Here is a 17679-nt window from a genome sequence, read left to right as displayed (position 1 = left end):
GGTCATAGGTCTATCTGAGCACTGCCGGAGAGACTCAGAAAATAATTAATAACATTTCATTAGCTGCTTGATATAATATCTACCAGAAAATCAAGCAATGCACTTTGAGCAGATTTCTGTCTGAATTAGCATAGTCAGAAGTGCTACAAAGGCCTGGGGGATGGCTCTCGCCAAGCTAGTGCACATTCTTACATGCAGAGCCCTAGTTCTGAAATATACCACATGCCTTGCTAGGGGCAACCATGGAGCACTCCTGGGTACCGCACGAAAACAAACAATAATAGATATGACATGTTAAAGATTTTATTAATATTTCATATGGAAATGCATTCATCAATAATTTATATACTGTATATTCTGAAAGTTACAATGGTTCAAAACAAAGATTAGAGAAAATGTGATCTGCATATTAGTAGATGTCAAGAAAGCATTTAACAAGATCCAGCACCCATTTATGATAAAAACTCAATAAAATGTGAGTCAAAGGAACTTTCCTCAGTATCATCAAAGCCATCTACCACAGGTCCACAGCATTAATCTCAATGGGAAAAAACTAAGAGCCTTCCCTCTAAGATCAGGAATAAGACAAGGTTGCCCACTCTTAACATTTCTATTCAAGATAGTACTGGAAGTAGTTGACATAGCTGTTAGGCAAGAAAAAGATATCAAGAGCATACAGATAGTGAAGAGAAGCTACCACTATCTGCAGATGACATAATATTATACTTAAAAAAATCCTAAAGACTCTATAGAAAAGCTCCTAGAAACAATAAACTTGTATAATAAAGTGGCAGGTTACCCAATACCCAAAAGTTCATGGCTTTCCTATATACAAATAATGAAGGACCTATAAAACACTACTTCAAGAAATAAAAAGAAGACACTAGGAAATGGAGACACATTCCTGTTCATGGAATGTTCATTCATTGTAAAAATGGCAATATGCCCCAAATTCGGTCCCTATAAGGATATCCATGACATTTTTCAAAGAAATAGACAAAACATTCCTGAAATTCATATGGATAAATAAACCCCCAAGAATTGCTAAAGCAATCCTTGGGAAAAAGAAGATGGGTGACATCACCTTCCCTACCTTCAAACTGTACTACAAAGCAGTAGTAATGTAAACAGCATGGTATTGGAATAGAAACAGGCCCACAGACCAATGGAGCAGAACTGAATGTTCTGACAGACTCTCAAGTATCACGATCATGAAATCCCATTGATCGTCGAATTTCTCGAGCGGTCTCGGTAACCTCCATCTGTCCTATCCCTGAGATTTTAGGAGCCTCTCTCTACTTGGCCTTCCCAACAATGCCGCATTGGAGGCTCTTTCAGGGTCAGGGGAATGAGATCCAGCTTGTTACTGGCTTTGCATATGAATACACCATGGGAAGCTTGCGAGGCTGTCCCTTGTGGGCAGGAAACTCTCAGTAGCTTGCCAGTTTCTCTCAGAGGGAGAGTAGGCTATAAGATATCTTCTGGGAGCTTGCTTTTAAATCTCTAGATGTTGGCCGTTGATGGCATTACACATACCTGGGTTCCTCTGCCGGTACCTTCATGTGTGAGGCTTGTCTGAACATGTGGAGAGGGGCCTTGAGCATGGCTGTGGCTAGGTTCCAGAGGTCTTCAGCCGCCAGGAGCTCTACTGGGGGCGGGGAGGGAAGCTGGAGCCCATCCCCTCCGAGGGGCCCCGGGGAAGACAGCCAGGCATGCGGGCAAGAGACTCTCTATATATAATCACTCTCAAGTATATAATGACTTAATCTTTGATAAAGAAGCAAGAAATGTGAAAGTCTCTCTTCAACAAGCAAGAAATGTGCAAGTCTCTTCAACAAGTGGGAAAACTGGACTGCTACATGCAAAAAAATGAACTCAGACCTCTATCTACCACCAAGCACAAAAACCAGATCAAAATGAATTAAAGACCTTAATATCAGACCTGAATCCATAAGGGACATGGAGGAAAATGTAGGCAGAACCCTCTATGATACTGAAGCTAAAGGCATCTTCAAGAATGAAACACCACTGACCAAGCAAGTAGAAACAAACATAAACAAATGGAACTACATTAAACCAAAAAGCTTCTGCACCTTAAAAGAAACAGTGATCAATTTCACTTTACTTTCACTTTACTTTGATTACATTCAATATTTCAACAAAAAACTCACTATTATTGTTTGAAATTTATCAGTTACACAGGCGGGGTGCGGGGCTAGGGAGGTGGGGGGGAGGGGGGAGGTATACTGTGATTCTTGGTGGTGGAATATGTACACTGATGAAGGGATGGGTGTTCGAGCATTGTATGACTGAGACTTAAACCTGAAAGCTTTGTAACTTTCCACATGGTGATTCAATAAAAGAATAAATTAATTTTAAAAAATTTTTAAAGAAAGAAACAGTGATCAAAATACAGAGAGCCCCCACAGAATGGGAAAAATTATTTACCCAATATCCATCAGATAGGGGCTTAATAGGAGCTTAATAACCAGGATTTACAAAACACTGGTAGAACTTTACAAGAAAAAAACCTTCAACTGCATCAAAAAATGGGGAGAAAAAATAAACAGAAACTTCCTCAAAAAAGAAATACAAATGGCCAAAAAGCACATGAAAAAATGCTCTACATCGCTAATCATCAGGGAGATGCAAATCAAAACAACACAAGATATCATCTTACACCGCAGAAACCGGCACACATCAAAAAGAACAAAAACAACTAATTCTGGTGTGGATGCAGGGAGAAAGGGACTCTTTTTCATTGTTGGTGGGAATGCCGACTGGTCCAGCCTTTTAAAAGCTTGTAACTATCTCACAGTGATTCAATAAAATTTTTTAAAAATTTTTAAATAATAAAATAAAATAAAGTTGTGACACACGTAAAAAAAAAAAGAAAAGATGAAGTCATGAAATTTGCTTATAAGTGGATGGACATGGAGAGTATCATGCTAAGTAAAATTAGTCAGAAAGAGAGGGCCAGACATAGAATGACTGCACTCATTTGTGGAATATAAAATAACATGAGACTAACACCCAAGGACAGTAGGGACAAGGGCTAGGAGGATCACTCCATGGTTTGGAAGCCCGCCACACGTGCTGGGGGAGAAGGCAGGTGGGATGAAGAAGGGACCACTAAGTTAATAATGGTTGGAGAGATCACTCGGGATCAGAGATGTGTGCTGAAAGTAGACTAAGGACCAAGCATGATGGCCTCTCAGTATCTGTATTGCAAACCATAACGCCCAAGAGTAAAGAGAGAGTAATACGAAGGAAGGTTCCTGCTACAGAGGCAGAAGGCGGGGTGGTGGGATGGATACTGGTAACAATGGTGGCGGTAAATGTGCACTGGTGGAGGGAAGGGTGTTTGATCATTGTATAACTGAAACTCAAGCATGAAAGCTTTGTAACTGTATCTCATGGTGATTCAATTAAAAAAAATTTTTTTAAAAAGTGATCAAGTGTAGGGGGGCTGGAACAATAGCACAGCGGGTAGGGCGTTTGCCTTGCATGCAGCCGACCCGGGTTCGATTCCCAGCATCCCATATGGTCCCCTGAGCACTGCCAGGAGTGATTCCTGAGTGCAGAGCCAGGAGTAACCCCTGTGCATCACTGGTTGTGACCCAAAAAGAAAAAAAAAAAGTGATCAAGTGTCACAAATTCCAAAACCTCCATTTTGGGGCCAGAAAGAGAGGATGCAGGGATTAAGCCACACATGCCCAGTCTAATCTCCGGCACCAAGTATGGTCTTCTAAGCACTACCAGAAATGATTCCTGAGCAGAGAGCTGGAAGAAAGCCCTGAAACTGCCAAAGCATCTCTTCTCACAACACATAAAAAATTTTTAACTCAGTTTCTCTTTATAAAGATATCTGCCTATGCCAGTCAAATTGTTGCCTGTGCAGACCGGGAGATAAAGAACTAGAGTACATGCTTTTCATGCTGCAGCCCCAGGTTTGATGCCTGTTATTGCATGGTCCCCCAGGTCTGCCAGGTGTACCCCACCCACCAAAAAAAACAAAACAAAATACAGCTTAGGGGACAGACCAAAGAGATGGTAAGTACAGTGGGCGCAGGACTTGCCGTGCAAACAGTTAACTCGGGCTCAATCTCCTAAACTACTCCAGGAGTGATGCCTGAGTCCAGAGCCAGAGAAAGCCTAGAACACCACTGTGCATGGCCCCAAACAAAACAAAAAGCTTGAGAGAAGGGGTTGGGGAAAGAAAGAGGTGGGCCAAAAGGGACAAATGACTGTAGTAGTTGAGGATCCGGGCAGTTTGGTGGTGGTGAAAGTACAGTAATTTTGTATATCAAAATCGTAAATGTTGGGGCTGGAGTGATAGCACAGCGGGTAGGGCGTTTGCCTTGCATGCGGCCGACCCGGGTTCGATTCCCAGCATCCCATATGGTCCCCTGAGCATGGCCAGGGGTAATTCCTGAGTGCAGAGCCAGGAGTGACCCCTGAGCATCTCTGGATGTGACCCAAAAAGAAAAAAAAAAAGAAAAAAACCGTAAATGTTAACATTATTGCTACCTAAACTACAATACAAATTTAAGATTAAAAACAAAATTTAATACTGCTGAAAACAAGTCAAATAATTGAAAATTTTAATGAATCAGCTGATAAAACTGTCAGAATTCCTACACTAAGAAGCAACTAAATTAAACATAAAATTCTGAATAAGGAAAAACAGAAAAACAACTAAAGGGATGGAGAGCAGGCTTTTTACGGGTATCTTACTTGTAACTACAACCCTCATCAGCATACACAGAAATGTCTCATTTCAAGTCATTTTCTTAAACTTTAAACAAATCTATTTTATTTTATTCAAAAACAAAAATACGTGGTGACTGACAATGAGATAAAGAATTGATAATCTATTAAATCTGGTCAGAGAAAACATTAGGAAAGGGAGAATTGTAAAATTTTTAGTAGTGATTTTTCAAGAGAGGAAAATTTGTTAAATTTAGTTTTACGAGACAATAGTTAATCCCATTAAAAAACATCTTGCTCATGAAGGGATGGGTGTTAGAACATTGTATAAAGCCAAATCATGAACAACTTTGTAACTGTAAAAAAAAAGGAAAGAAAAGAAAAGAAAAAGAAAAGAAATCTTGCTGAGGGGCCAGAGCCATAGTAGAGTGAGTAGGGTAAACACCCTACTAGTACTGGCTGACCTGGGGCAGGGGGTATTGATCCCCAGCATCCTCTATGGCTCCCTGAGCATCAGCAGGGTATAAGCCAGGCTTTGAGCACAAAGCCAGGTACAAGTCCTAGGTGTATCCTCTCCCCAAAAATAAGCAAATAAATAAACAAAACACCTTCTCGTTTATTCTTCTAATGAAAATTTACATTTTTATATAAATATGAATAGAACCCTATGTCACAATAAAGATATCTAGAAAAAAAAGTTCACAAAACAGTATCCAAACCAAAGAGTAATTTTCAGAAGCAATGAAAAAATGAAACATATTCATCTTTTGCACTAAGTCACAGGCTTGCAATTTTTTAACAAATTCCTTAGCATTATCCTAATAACCAAACCACCTCCATATTGATCGTTTGGAGACTAAACTGGAGTGAGAGAGAAACAAATCTGAAGTACTTGCCTTGAGAGCACAAAAGATGCAGGACTCTCCCATGCACTTGTGAGTCGTAAGCTGCCTAAAGCTGCGTCGGAAGATGTCCAAGTGCCATAAAACCTGGCAAAAATGGAAAATGCTTCATTATTGTGCAAAAAATTACTAATTTTAAGTTCAGAATTTCAAACAAACACAAATAATGATTATAATAGATAACTTCCTTTTTAAAAAAATTTTTTTTAATTTATTTTTGGTTTTAGGGCCATACCCAGTGGTGATCAGGCAGTACTCCTGGGTCTGTGCTCAGGGATCTGTGCTGAGGGGACCACATGGGGTGCTGGTGATCAACCATACTGACCACATGCAAGGCAAGATCTGCCCATTGTACTATCTCCCCAGCTCCAAAAGACAACCTTTATTTTCAAGGGGAAAAAGCTCATTTTAATATGAATATATTTTTACATATGTATACATACATAATTGTATATATACACAATTATACATTACATATACACTATATACCTATATAAAATGTCAAGGAAAATGTGAGGTTTTTAACAAAAGGTATATTCGTTAAACACAACCATCTTCTCTGGGAAAGACAACCATCTGCACATGAAGGTAGGTTACATAGCACACAGAGTACAACATATACCAAATGAGGTCCAAAATAGGAAATGCATGAGTTAAACCAGAGAGACGGGCACACATCAAAAAGAACAACCTGTGTGGGAATGGGTGCAGGAAAAGGCATTCCTCATTCACTGCTGGTGGGAACGTCTACCAGTCCAGCCTCTTTGGAAGACAATATAGACACTTCTCAAAAAACTAGAAATTGAGCTTCCATATACACCCAGCAGTTTCACTCCTGGAAATACATCTAAGGGAGGACCCAAAAACACAACACAGAAAGATCTATGCATGTCTATGTTCACTGTAGCACTATTTACAATAGCCAAATCTGGAAACAACCCAAGTGCCCAAGAACAGATGACTGGATAAAGAAACCATGGTACATCTACAAGGAAACTCTATTCAGCTGTAAGAAAAGATGAAGTCATACAATTTGTTGGCATGTGGACGGACCTGGAGATTATCATTCTGTGGTAAGTTAGTTAGAGGGAGAGGGACAGACACAGAATGATCTCTCACATATGTGGGTATAAAGAAACACAGCAGAGAAAGGAAAAGGAAAAGGAAAAGTAGGCTTGCTCCTGGAGGAGGGGTGGGAAGGAACAGGTCAAGGAAGGAGACAATCCGACCATGGTGGAGAGAATGGTGGAGGACAGGGTACTGAAAGGAGGTATAAAGTACCTGCCATAGAGACAGGCTGGGGGACTGTAGGGAAACTGGGGACACTGTGGAGGGAAGCGGACACTGGTAAAGGGACTGGTGTTAGAATACTGTACAAAGTCATGAATAACTCTGTAACTTTACAATTCACTATGATTCAATAACTTCTCTTTTTCCACACCCCCCTTTAAAAAATTTTTTTGTTCAATAATTTTTTTTTATAATGACTCCAAATTCATTTATTTAATTTTTTTTTTTTGCATCACACCCAGCAATGCTCAGGGGTTACTCCTGGCTCTGCATTCAGGAATCACTCCTGGCGGTGCGTGGGGAACCATATGGGATGCTGGGAATCGAACCCTGGTCAGCAGCATGCAAGGCAAACGCCCTACCTGCTGTGCTATCGCTCCAGTCCCAATTTTTTAAAGCTATAGTCTTTATAGCACACAGAGGGTTGGGTGTTTCGCTTGCACACAGCCGACCCGGGTTCGATTCCTATGTCCCTTTCGGAGAGCCTGGCAAGCTACTGAGAGTATCCCACCCACACCGCAGAGCCTGGCAAGCTATCGTGGCATATTCGATATGCCAAAAACAGTAACAACAAGTCTCACAAGGGAGATGTTACTGGTGCCCACTCGAGCAAATCAATGAATAACGGGATGACAGTGATACAGTGATAATCTTTGTTAGATTTTTCAATTTTTTATTATTAATTAAAACTACCATGCTACGGCCGCTACCGCGGCTGCGCGACCTCATTTCTCTTCACAACAGGTCTGACTCTAGTGGGGTGCTCCTAATAATAATGGTGAGGTTTGTGTTGAAATATTGAATGTAACCAAAGTAAATAGAAAGTAAAGTGAAATTTATCAGTTACAAGGTGGGGGGGGGGGTGCGGGGTGGGCAGGATGGGAGGTGTACTGTGGTGTTTTTTTTTTTCTTCGGTGGTGGGATATGGGCACTGGTGAAGGGATGGTTGTTTCACCATTGTATGACTAAGACTTAAGCCTGAAAGCATTGTAATTTTCCACATGGTGATTCAATAAAATAAAATTTTTAAAAATTACCATGCTATATTTCTCAATTTTTAGATATTATGTTGACCTCCTTAAGTCAACATAATGGTGGGAACAAACATGTTCAAGATTCTGAGATAAGGTGGTAAGAACAGTGCTTTAATTTTAGGATTTTTCTCTCAGAATCTCAAAATATCATTCTGATAATGAAAAAAACATTGAATAAGTTCCAGTGCTAGGAGATACTACAAAAGACTGGCATTCCATGAAACTGCTCAACCCATTAAGAAAGGAAATTCAAAAAAATGTCCTAGCCAAGAAGAGCCAAAGGAGACACAACATGTAAAAGGTAATGAAGTACTCTGATAAGATCCTGAGGCAGAAAAAAATTAGAAGGAAAAACTAAGAAATGCAAGTAGGGGCTGGAGTGATAGCATAGCGGGTAGGGCGTTTGCCTTGCATGCGGCCGACCTGGGTTCAAATCCCAGCATCCCATATGGTCCCCTGAGCACCGCCAGGAGTAATTCCTGAGTGCAGAGCCAGGAGTAACCCCTGTACATCGCCAGGTGTGACCCAAAAACAAAAAAAAAAAAAAGCAAGTAAACTATAGATTTTAGTTTAAAAAGAAATAGTCCACTATAAAGAATGCTTTAGGAAGCTTCTCTTGCTTAGGAAACATTTAAATGGCATAAAAAAAAAAAATCACTGTACTTCTAGAGTCCCAATTCAGAGCATATTTCTAGAGCTTTTTATTTATGTCTCAGGTATAAACTATTAAAGTTCTTTGAAATATATGTAAAGAGAACATATATTAGTAAACAGAACTTCTGTAAAAGGGATATAATGGGGCAGGAGGGAAATTAGGGACATTGGTGGTGGAAAGTGTACACTGTTGAAGGGGACAGGTGATAGAACATTGTATGACTGAAACCCAATCATTAACAACTTTGTAATTGTGTATCTCAGGGTGATTCCATCAAAAATAAATAAATAGATGAATGAACAAGAATAAAGATCCCAATGCAAAAATAAATGAACAAAAAGAAAAGGAATATAACAGACTTAAGCACAACTTTTATATTAAATGCTAAATATTAATTCATAGAAACAATTACTTTCAACTTATTATATACATATTCTAAAACTTCAAAAATTACTCAGCTTGAAAATATGGATATAGAACACACATATGGAACATACATGCATATTTCTGTATGAAATATTTCTATACAGGAATATATAATGTTTCATATGGCACAGAAAATTAGAAACTCAACGATATGGTATTGTTTCACCTGACAATAGAGATATAAAATAAGGAAAGAAACAATTATGTAACAAGAATATGGCCAGAAAAGGAACACACAAACCCTTTATTAACACCCAAATTTGCTAACTTCTAAATTATAAATGTATTATCAGTTAATGTAAAGTTGCTAAAAACATATGAATTTTATACCATTTGAGAAAAAATTCAAGCAACCCCATCCACCTATAAGAAATATGTCATAGGGGCTGGAGCAATAGCACAGCGGATAGGGCATTTGCCTTGCATTAGCCCTGTGCATCGCCAGGTGTGACCCATAAAGGAAAGAAAAAAAAATTGAAGGAAAAAAAAGAAATATGTTATATAGTTACTTAAACCTTTTCTATAGGCTTAACAGCATAGGAGTTTTTTAATTTTTTAATTTTTTCTAAAATTTTTTTCAATGAGAGGATGGAACTTTTTTTTTTTCTTTTTGGGTCACACCTGGCGATGCACAGGGGTTACTCCTGGCTCTGCACTCAGGAGTTACCTCTGGCCGTGCTCAGGGGACCATATGGGATGCTGGGATTTGAACCCGGGTTGGCCGAGTGCAAGGCAAACGCCCTACCCACTGTGCTATCCCTCCAGCCCCCGAGGATGGAACTTTTATTACATGGAAAACTTTAACAAAATTCTTACCTTTATATAAAGAAACTACCTAACACAGTTTACTACCCAAATCTTGTGAATTCATGCTGAAAGATTTTACCACTTTCTAAACATTCTACATGCAGTTTATGAAGGCCTAAGATTAGGAGAAAGAGGCCTAAGAGCAAGCGCAAAGGGCTAAACACATGCTTTGCATGTGGCAAACTCAGTTCAGTTCCCCTTAACCCACACTTCCCTTAGCATTGCCAGGTATGGCAAAAACGAAACGAAACTAAACTAAAATACAGATCTGAAGATTCCTAAATTCAACACTTGATACCAAATACATTGTCCTGTGTTTTTCTCTGATGGCGACTTATTTTCTCATTATGTTTGAAATATAAAGCTAATCTTTTCCTAGAGCATAATTACCTCTACTCTGCGAAGCAGAAACTAGAGGATAGTAATTGCTTGAATAGCAGGCCAAGCGTAATAACCCTAACATCTCATGGTCCGGTGCTGAGTAAGCAGACGGGCTGGAAGCACTGAGATCCTGAGCTCACTCAAGTGGCAAACAACAGAGGGAAACAATCTAGGGAGTGGGGAATTAGCACACGGGAAGGGTGTGCGCAGGTCCGATCAGTAACACCACATGAACTCCCAAGCATCACTGGCTGTTGCTCTGCAGGCCCCTGAGAATCCCTGGCGTGGCTCCGGGGGGCCCCCCTCATTCCACGGAGCAGCACTCATCCTCCAGCCCTTGAGCCGAACTGCTGGCCCAGTGCGTCAGGCATTGCCTGGAGCCGCTCCAGAGCCCTCGAACATTGACTGGGAGTGCTTTTCCCCCAGCAAAAAGAAAAGGGAAATCTCAAGTACATAATTACCTTAAGGGAATTACTCAAGCATATCTGACTGATATCAATCAAGAGGCCATAGAGGAAAGTTCAAAGGAGGAAATAATGAAGTAACAGTAAAAATGGACACCATTCAGTGAAGATGCTAAGAAAAGACATATCATAAGACAAAAAAAGAAACCTAAAAGTCCTTGATTTGTAGAAAAAAAAGTTTGTTTCCTATACAAAAAGAAGGCAACAAACATACAGTGTGGGGAAAGGAGAGGGGTAGAAAATCATTCGACTTCAGGGAAAAGAGTCAATAAACAAGTAATAACATCACCTAGCCCTGTACCTCCCCTTAGGCATTATGTAGTATAGTTACAGTTTTGATTTTTATGATCAGTATTAATCTTCCATTTTACAAAAAAAAAAAAACTTGCCTAAAATCACACAGACAACTTGAAAAATATATTTGAGGTTACTAACCTTGAACAGAGATGGTCACATATTATATCTAAATGATCAGAAATGAAAAGTCAAAGTTCACCAGAAAGAAAGTTCACTCTTACCTGCAGGGCACTATTGAGGAAGCAGCTATTTTGCCCTGGCTGGTTGATGAGGCCTTTGCTAGGGGCGATGGAGGTCGAGCTCCGTGGAGTAAACATCCCCTGAACATTACCACGGCCCCCTGAAAAGTAATTTCTTTTCCAAGACATTCTTATTCACATTTAGCCTGAAAAAACACAGAAAAGTTTCTTTGTGGAGAACGTTTCTATTGCTGAAATTCTAAATAAAAAGAGGATCCAGAATTCAGTGAATTTTTGTCAGAAGATTTGGAGCTTCCAACTTTTCAATGATAAATATAGAAGGAATTTGGGTATCCTTAGATCCACAGGACCAAGCCGACTTCCACTTGCTCCAAACAATGACCAAATTTAAGGTGACTGATATGAGTGGGAAAAAAATCCTTCAATGTTGCTTTTTTTCTACTTTTCTTGAACTGTCTCCAGAAGATCCTGAAGTGGCTGGAATCCTCAAGTCCAACAGCATCCAGGGATCGGGGTAGGATGTGTTCTTTATGCTTGTTTATAATGCTTCTTCTGGGAGAGCTCTTCAGCTGCAAGGAGAGGCAGACAGATGAGAAAGAATCCATAGCAATATACCTTGCATTCTGTCTTGTCCCATCATTCTCTGAAGTAAAAACTCGGGTTCTGAGCAGCGGACAGTAGTGTCCATATATCTAAGAAGCTTATTTATAGTTTTACTGTTTTCGTTGCTGCTTTTTAATATATTCCACACATCTATTGCTCCATGTAGAACTCAGAGAATTCCATCTCCTCTTTTCCTCTGTGACTAGAATAGCCAGCTATGCCAGAGAGCTTTAGCAGAAAGAAAAAAACCAAGAGCTTGCATCACTTAATTACTCTCTTGGCTTTGTGCTGTTATGCCAAGATCAACGTTGCCTCACCTCTCACTACAAACGCGAAACCTTGGCAAACAATAGGGAAAAAAACAAAACACAGCCCTAACAACAAAAAGAGAAACACTCCAGCCAAAAAGCACGGGTAAAGGTATGAGCAACTTTATTCTCAGTTAACACTGAAATTTTATAGAAGAAAGTTGATCTGGTGAGATATTAAAAACAAATGCAAAATCAGACTAACAACAACAACAACAAAACAACTGAGTGAGCACACACCAAACTAGAAGTTGGAGCAGTTTCTTTCAGGTACTGCTAGTAAATAAAATTTCAAAGATGTTTTACATACTGGTTATAAAAAGTTGTTTAGAGATAGGCGAGTCAAGAAGTTTCTGCCTATAGACAAGGGCCCTCTGCATAGCGCCCCCTGTCCGAAGCAGTCGGGCGGTCCTGCCCACCTGGCCAATCCCCGACTCCTGGCTCTTCCTTCTGTCTGAAGGCAGAAGAAGGGAAGGGTCTCAAGCCATTTTCCTCCAAATCTGCCTACAGGTTTGGATGTTGTGTACTGCATTTTTATTTTCTGAAATTAAAATATACAAATAAAGAAAAAAGATGAGAGTCAAGTTATGGGTCTCTATTTTGAGTAAAAGAGGAACACCCATGGTGAGTAACCTACAATTCCTTAACAAGCAACCCAGGAGAATAAAATTTTCTCCTGCGCTATTTGCTTATTTCTTGGCATGTTTTCTTCTAACAGAGGATATGAGAGATCATTTAGGTTACAAATGATTTAGGTCACTTAATCTTCACAGTATGTATGAGGGACTTATCAGAGGCCTTCCACTGGCCAACATTAATTTTCAACTAATTAAAATGCTAGTGAGAAAGGTCACAGGGATAGCCAGTGGGTAAGGCGTTGATTGCCTTGCATATGGCAGACCCCAGTTCTAGCCCTGGCACGATGAGGGCTCTCCCTAGCACTGCCAGCTGTGATCCTTTAGCAGGAGCCAGGAATAAACCCTGAGCACAGCTGGGTGTGCCCCAAAACAAAACAAAACATAAAACAAGCTAGTTAGGCAACAAGGAGAAACACCAAGGCAGGAACCTTCCTTGCAAAGAAATGCTTCTGAGCTTTCACTGCAAGTTTTCCTATAAGGTTGCCATAGCCACATAAGGCAAAAAAAATTAAAATGTTAAGTGCTAATTTGGTTCCTAACAGTTCCCCAAATTCCTTCTTTCCTTATCATATCATATAAACTACCTGAAAATTAAAAATTAAACATCTTAATCATTCTCTGGAAGGGTCAGAGAGATAGTACAGGGGTTAAGTTGCTTGCCTTGTATATAGTAGACTCAGGTTGAATTCCCAGCACCACATATAGTCCCCTGAGCATCATCAGATGTAGCTCAAATCTACATGCACCACACCACGCCCCCCCCACACACAAAAAAGTTCCTTCCGAGATATCACCTAGGATTACCGACAGTATGTCCACCAGAAAACTTGAGGCACAGGAACATTAAGTGATTGCGCAAGATTGTTCTTTCCTTCTCTGAATTCCCAGACTATTTATAATCCGCCCGTCACAATTAAAGTATTCGATTATACACAGCACTGCCATATTATTCTTTGTTTTTATTACTCTGTATTTGTTTTATATGGGGTCACTCATATATCCTGAATGATTATATAAAATAAAATATTAACTCATGACAGACATATGTTAAATACTATTTAATTTTCATAACAGCCCTATCATATAGATATTAGTAGTTTCATGGGGGTTGGAGAGGAAACACAAAGATCAAGAAGCCTGCTTTGTATGTGACTGACCAAAGTTCAATTCTCAGCACTGCATATGTGGCCCAAATCCCCCACCACACACATTCAAAACATTAGCAGGCCCAAATGAAGGTATAAGTGGCAGAACTACAACTGTGGAACTAGTAAGCTGTGACTTTCTCATACATTTTATATGGTTCTAAAAAATCCCATCCCTATACTAGTCATAAGGAGACATTCAGTATATACATATACACTGCCTGATGGTGACACCAGGAAGGATCCCACATCTTCCACAGTGACTGTAAGACCCTCCAAATACACACCCTCTTACACGCCCTACTTGAAGCCGCTAAGCAACTTTCAACAAGCCATGCAGCATTCCTCCAGCTCAACTGCTGCAAAGGAATGACAAGTACCAAGCTCCTCTTCGATCACAGCCAGAAGGATTTGGCAAGTAGGTGGGGTTTCCTACAGCCAATTAGGAGCTTACTGAACCCAGCCTGCCCTACAACATGCTCCTGAGCTCAGGGAATAAAGGGGGATCGGCAATAACAGAGAAGAGTCCCAGCTCTTAGTGGCAGCATTGTGCAGAGGACGGAATAAGCTCTGACACAGCTCTAGGTGGGTCAGAAACCAGAGGTGAGAGCCAAAAAGAACAAAACCAAGAGAAGCAGTACAAATGACCCAAAGAAATGCTGCTAACAAAAGATTCCACTTAAGGGGGAGTGAGGGAAAAAAAAAAACCAAAAGATTCCACTTAAGTTGTAGATATAGCACCAAACTACACAAATCTTCTCCAGTGCCTTCTACTAAAGGCATACAAGAAAGCAAGTTAAGAGTCCTACCCATATGGCTATAATAATCTACTGTTTTGAAACCGAAAAGAACTTTTTAAGTATTAATTAGTGGGGGGGAAAGGGGAAAAGAGTACTTTTGTAACTAATTCTAAAAATGTTCATACACACAGGTATATTTATGGGCCAGAGAGATGGCTTAAAGGGCTAGAGCACTTGCTTTGCATAGAGGAATTCAGGTTCAGTCCCCAGCTGCACTGGCCCCGAAATAGAGGAACAAGTGTGTGTGAGGGGGGTGTTACATGTATACATGGAGGAGTGAGAGAAAAAAAGCAAACCAACATAGCAAAATGTTAACAATGGGAATCATTAGTTGAAACACACATGGAAAATTCTTGTGCTATTTCTTCTTCTTTTTTTTTTTTTTTTTTTGCTTTTTTGGGTCACACCTGGCGATGCACAGGGGTTACTCCTGGCTCTGCACTCAGGAATTACCCCTGGCCATGCTCAGGGGACCATATGGGATGCTGGGATTTGAACCCGGGTCGGCAGCATGCAAGGCAAACGCCCTACCCGCTGTGCTATCTCTCCAGCCCCCTTGTGCTATTTCTTACAACTTCTCTATAAGTTTTAAATACTTTTAAGTTGACAATACATGGATATTTGCAAACAAATATTTTGTGTGTAGTACAACGGCAAGTACTCTACCCCTGAGGCACATCCTTGACTCCAGAAACAATCTTTCAATTACATAAAAATGACCTTGTACTGGGGTCGGAGCGATAGCACAGCGGGTAGGGCGTTTGCCTTGCACGCGGCCGACCCGGGTTTGATCCCCGGCATCCCATGTGGTCCCCCAAGCACTGCCAGGAGAAATTCCTGAGTGCAAAGCCAGGAGTAACCCCTGAGCATCGCTGAGTGTGACGCAAAAGGAAAAAAAAAATGACCTTGTACTGTAAGGTAGTGCTAATGATTAAATGCAAAATCATGCCTAAAATCATTAAACTGGTCGATAATAATAATGACAGATAATACTGATAGTCACAAATTTGTGGGGGTTTTTCTTAAAGGAAAGACAAAGATATCGAAGAAGAATTAGAAAAAGGAGCCAGAGAGAAAAAGAGGAGAGGGCAAAGGAGAGGGAGAGGGAAAGGGTGCAGGAGTGGGAGAGGGAGAGGAGAGAAAGGAAAAGGGGCCAGGGAGATAGTTCAAAGGGTTGGAGCACATGTTTTTTGTTGTTGTTTGTTTGTTTGTTTTTTAATTCTTTTATTGATTCACCATGTGGAAAGTTACAAAGCTTTCAGGTTTAAGTCCCAGTTATACAATGCTCAAACACCCATCCCTTCACCAGTGGAGCACATGTTTTATATGCATGAGGCCAGGGTGCATTTCCCAAAGCCTCATGGTCTCCTGAGTACTTCGTAGGAAGTAAACCGTAAGCATTCCTAGGTGTGACTTTAAAAAGAAAACAGGGTCAGAGAGAAAATACAGGCAGGGCGCATTAAGGCTCTGCTTTGCCCATGATTGACTGTTCAAATCCCAGGAACCACATATGCTCCCAGGCACTACTGGAAGTGACCCCTGAGCATAGAGCCAGAGAACCAGAAGTAACCTGATCCCAGTCAGGTGTGGACTCCATCCCCACCTGCATCCCCACTGAAACACACACACACACACACACACACACACACACTCATATACACACACAGGAGGAAAACAAACAAACAAACAAACAAAAAAGGAGGACAAATTGAAATAAAACCTGAATAGTCTTTCTATGGATAGGAGCTATCACAAGAGTGTAATGTCATGTCATAAGCAATAAGTGAAACAATAATTGTGATACAATACAAAGAGAACTAATGCTAGACTAGGTGTTAGAAAATAAGGGTTGGAGGAGCTGGAGCACAGTGGGTAGGGCGTTTGCCTTGCACGCAGCCAACCCGGGTTCAATTCCCAGCATCCCATATGGTCCCCCAAACACTGCCAGGAGTAATTCCTGAGTGAAGAGCCAGGAGTAACCCCTGAGCATTGCTGGGCAGGACCCAAACAGCCAAAAAAGAAAAGGAAAAAGAAAACAAGGGTTGGGTCTAGAGAGATAGTACTGCAGACAGGATGTCTGCATTGCACCTGGCCAAACTGGGTTTGATCCTTGGAACCCAATATGGTCCCCTGAACACCACCAGGAGTAATCCCGAGCACCTCTGGGTGTGATGTTTAGGGAACCAAAAACAAACAAAAAGACAAGGGCCCAATTTCTACAATTTGACTACTTTGAATAATCCCAAACTGTTTAAGTGTTTGAATGCTGCTTTCTGGATCTGCAAAATGGTAAGACAATACCTATATCCACATAGTTGAGGTTTAATGTGATAGGCATGTGATGAATAAGCTCATTGAATGAGTAAACTACTATGACTGAAAGTAGAAAATTAATTGTTTTGAGGATCTCATGGTACTAGATTGTTGTGAGCCTAGAAATAAGTCTTCTAACTGTATAAAAAGAATCACATATTCTCCACAGAATAAGTAATATGTAGACACATTAGCTACATGCTGGAAGAAACACATATTTTACAACTATTTTTCAAATACAAACAATTTTGGACAGAGAGACAGTTCAACAGGCTGTTACACGTTGCATTAGGAGGCAGGCCTAGGCTCCACCCCAAACACAACATATGGTCAGTCCCCTGAGCACCACCAGGAGTGATCCCTGAGCACTGCCAGGTGTCCCAAAAACTAATTAAATAAATATTTTTTAATTAAATGAATATACATAGTTTAATTTAAAAGGACACACAAGGGCTGGAACAATAGTACAGCGGGTAGGGCGTTTGCCTTGCACGCGGCCAACCCGGGTTCAATTCCCAACATCCCATATGGTCCCCTAAGCACCGCCAGGAGTAATTCCTGAGTGGATGAGCCAGGAGTAACCCCTGTGCATTGCCGGGTGTGACCCAAAAAAAAAAAAAATAAAAGGACACACAAGTCTACTAAGAGGAAAAAAGGGTCCAAGAGGCCAGAGAGACCGGCCAGGGATTGAGACACTTGCCTTACA

At 40.6% G+C, this 17679-nt stretch overlaps 1 protein-coding gene across 11 annotated transcripts in view; it reads right to left on the bottom strand.

Moving 5' to 3' along the window:
- Positions 1-17679, bottom strand: part of USP54 (ubiquitin specific peptidase 54) — a 169030-nt gene that overhangs the window by 76314 nt on the left and 75037 nt on the right. For 10 of the 11 annotated variants that reach the window (XM_055130340.1, XM_055130344.1, XM_055130342.1 and 7 more), the window contains exons 2-3: positions 11188-11735; positions 5607-5699 (exon numbers count right to left, since the gene is read on the bottom strand). In XM_055130340.1, coding sequence (XP_054986315.1) covers positions 5607-5699; positions 11188-11334 — 240 coding nt within the window. In that variant the 5' untranslated portion in view covers positions 11335-11735. Of the gene's footprint in view, positions 1-5606; positions 5700-11187; positions 11736-12496; positions 12517-17679 lie in introns of those variants that run through there. The other variant, XM_055130343.1, reaches the window with a different exon arrangement.

The sequence above is a fragment of the Sorex araneus genome, chromosome 3 (assembly GCF_027595985.1).
Source record: "Sorex araneus isolate mSorAra2 chromosome 3, mSorAra2.pri, whole genome shotgun sequence".
Classification (NCBI taxonomy): Eukaryota; Metazoa; Chordata; class Mammalia; order Eulipotyphla; family Soricidae; genus Sorex; species Sorex araneus.
The sequence above is the reverse complement of the archived record's forward strand: the minus strand, read 5'-3'. Positions and strand labels throughout refer to the sequence as shown.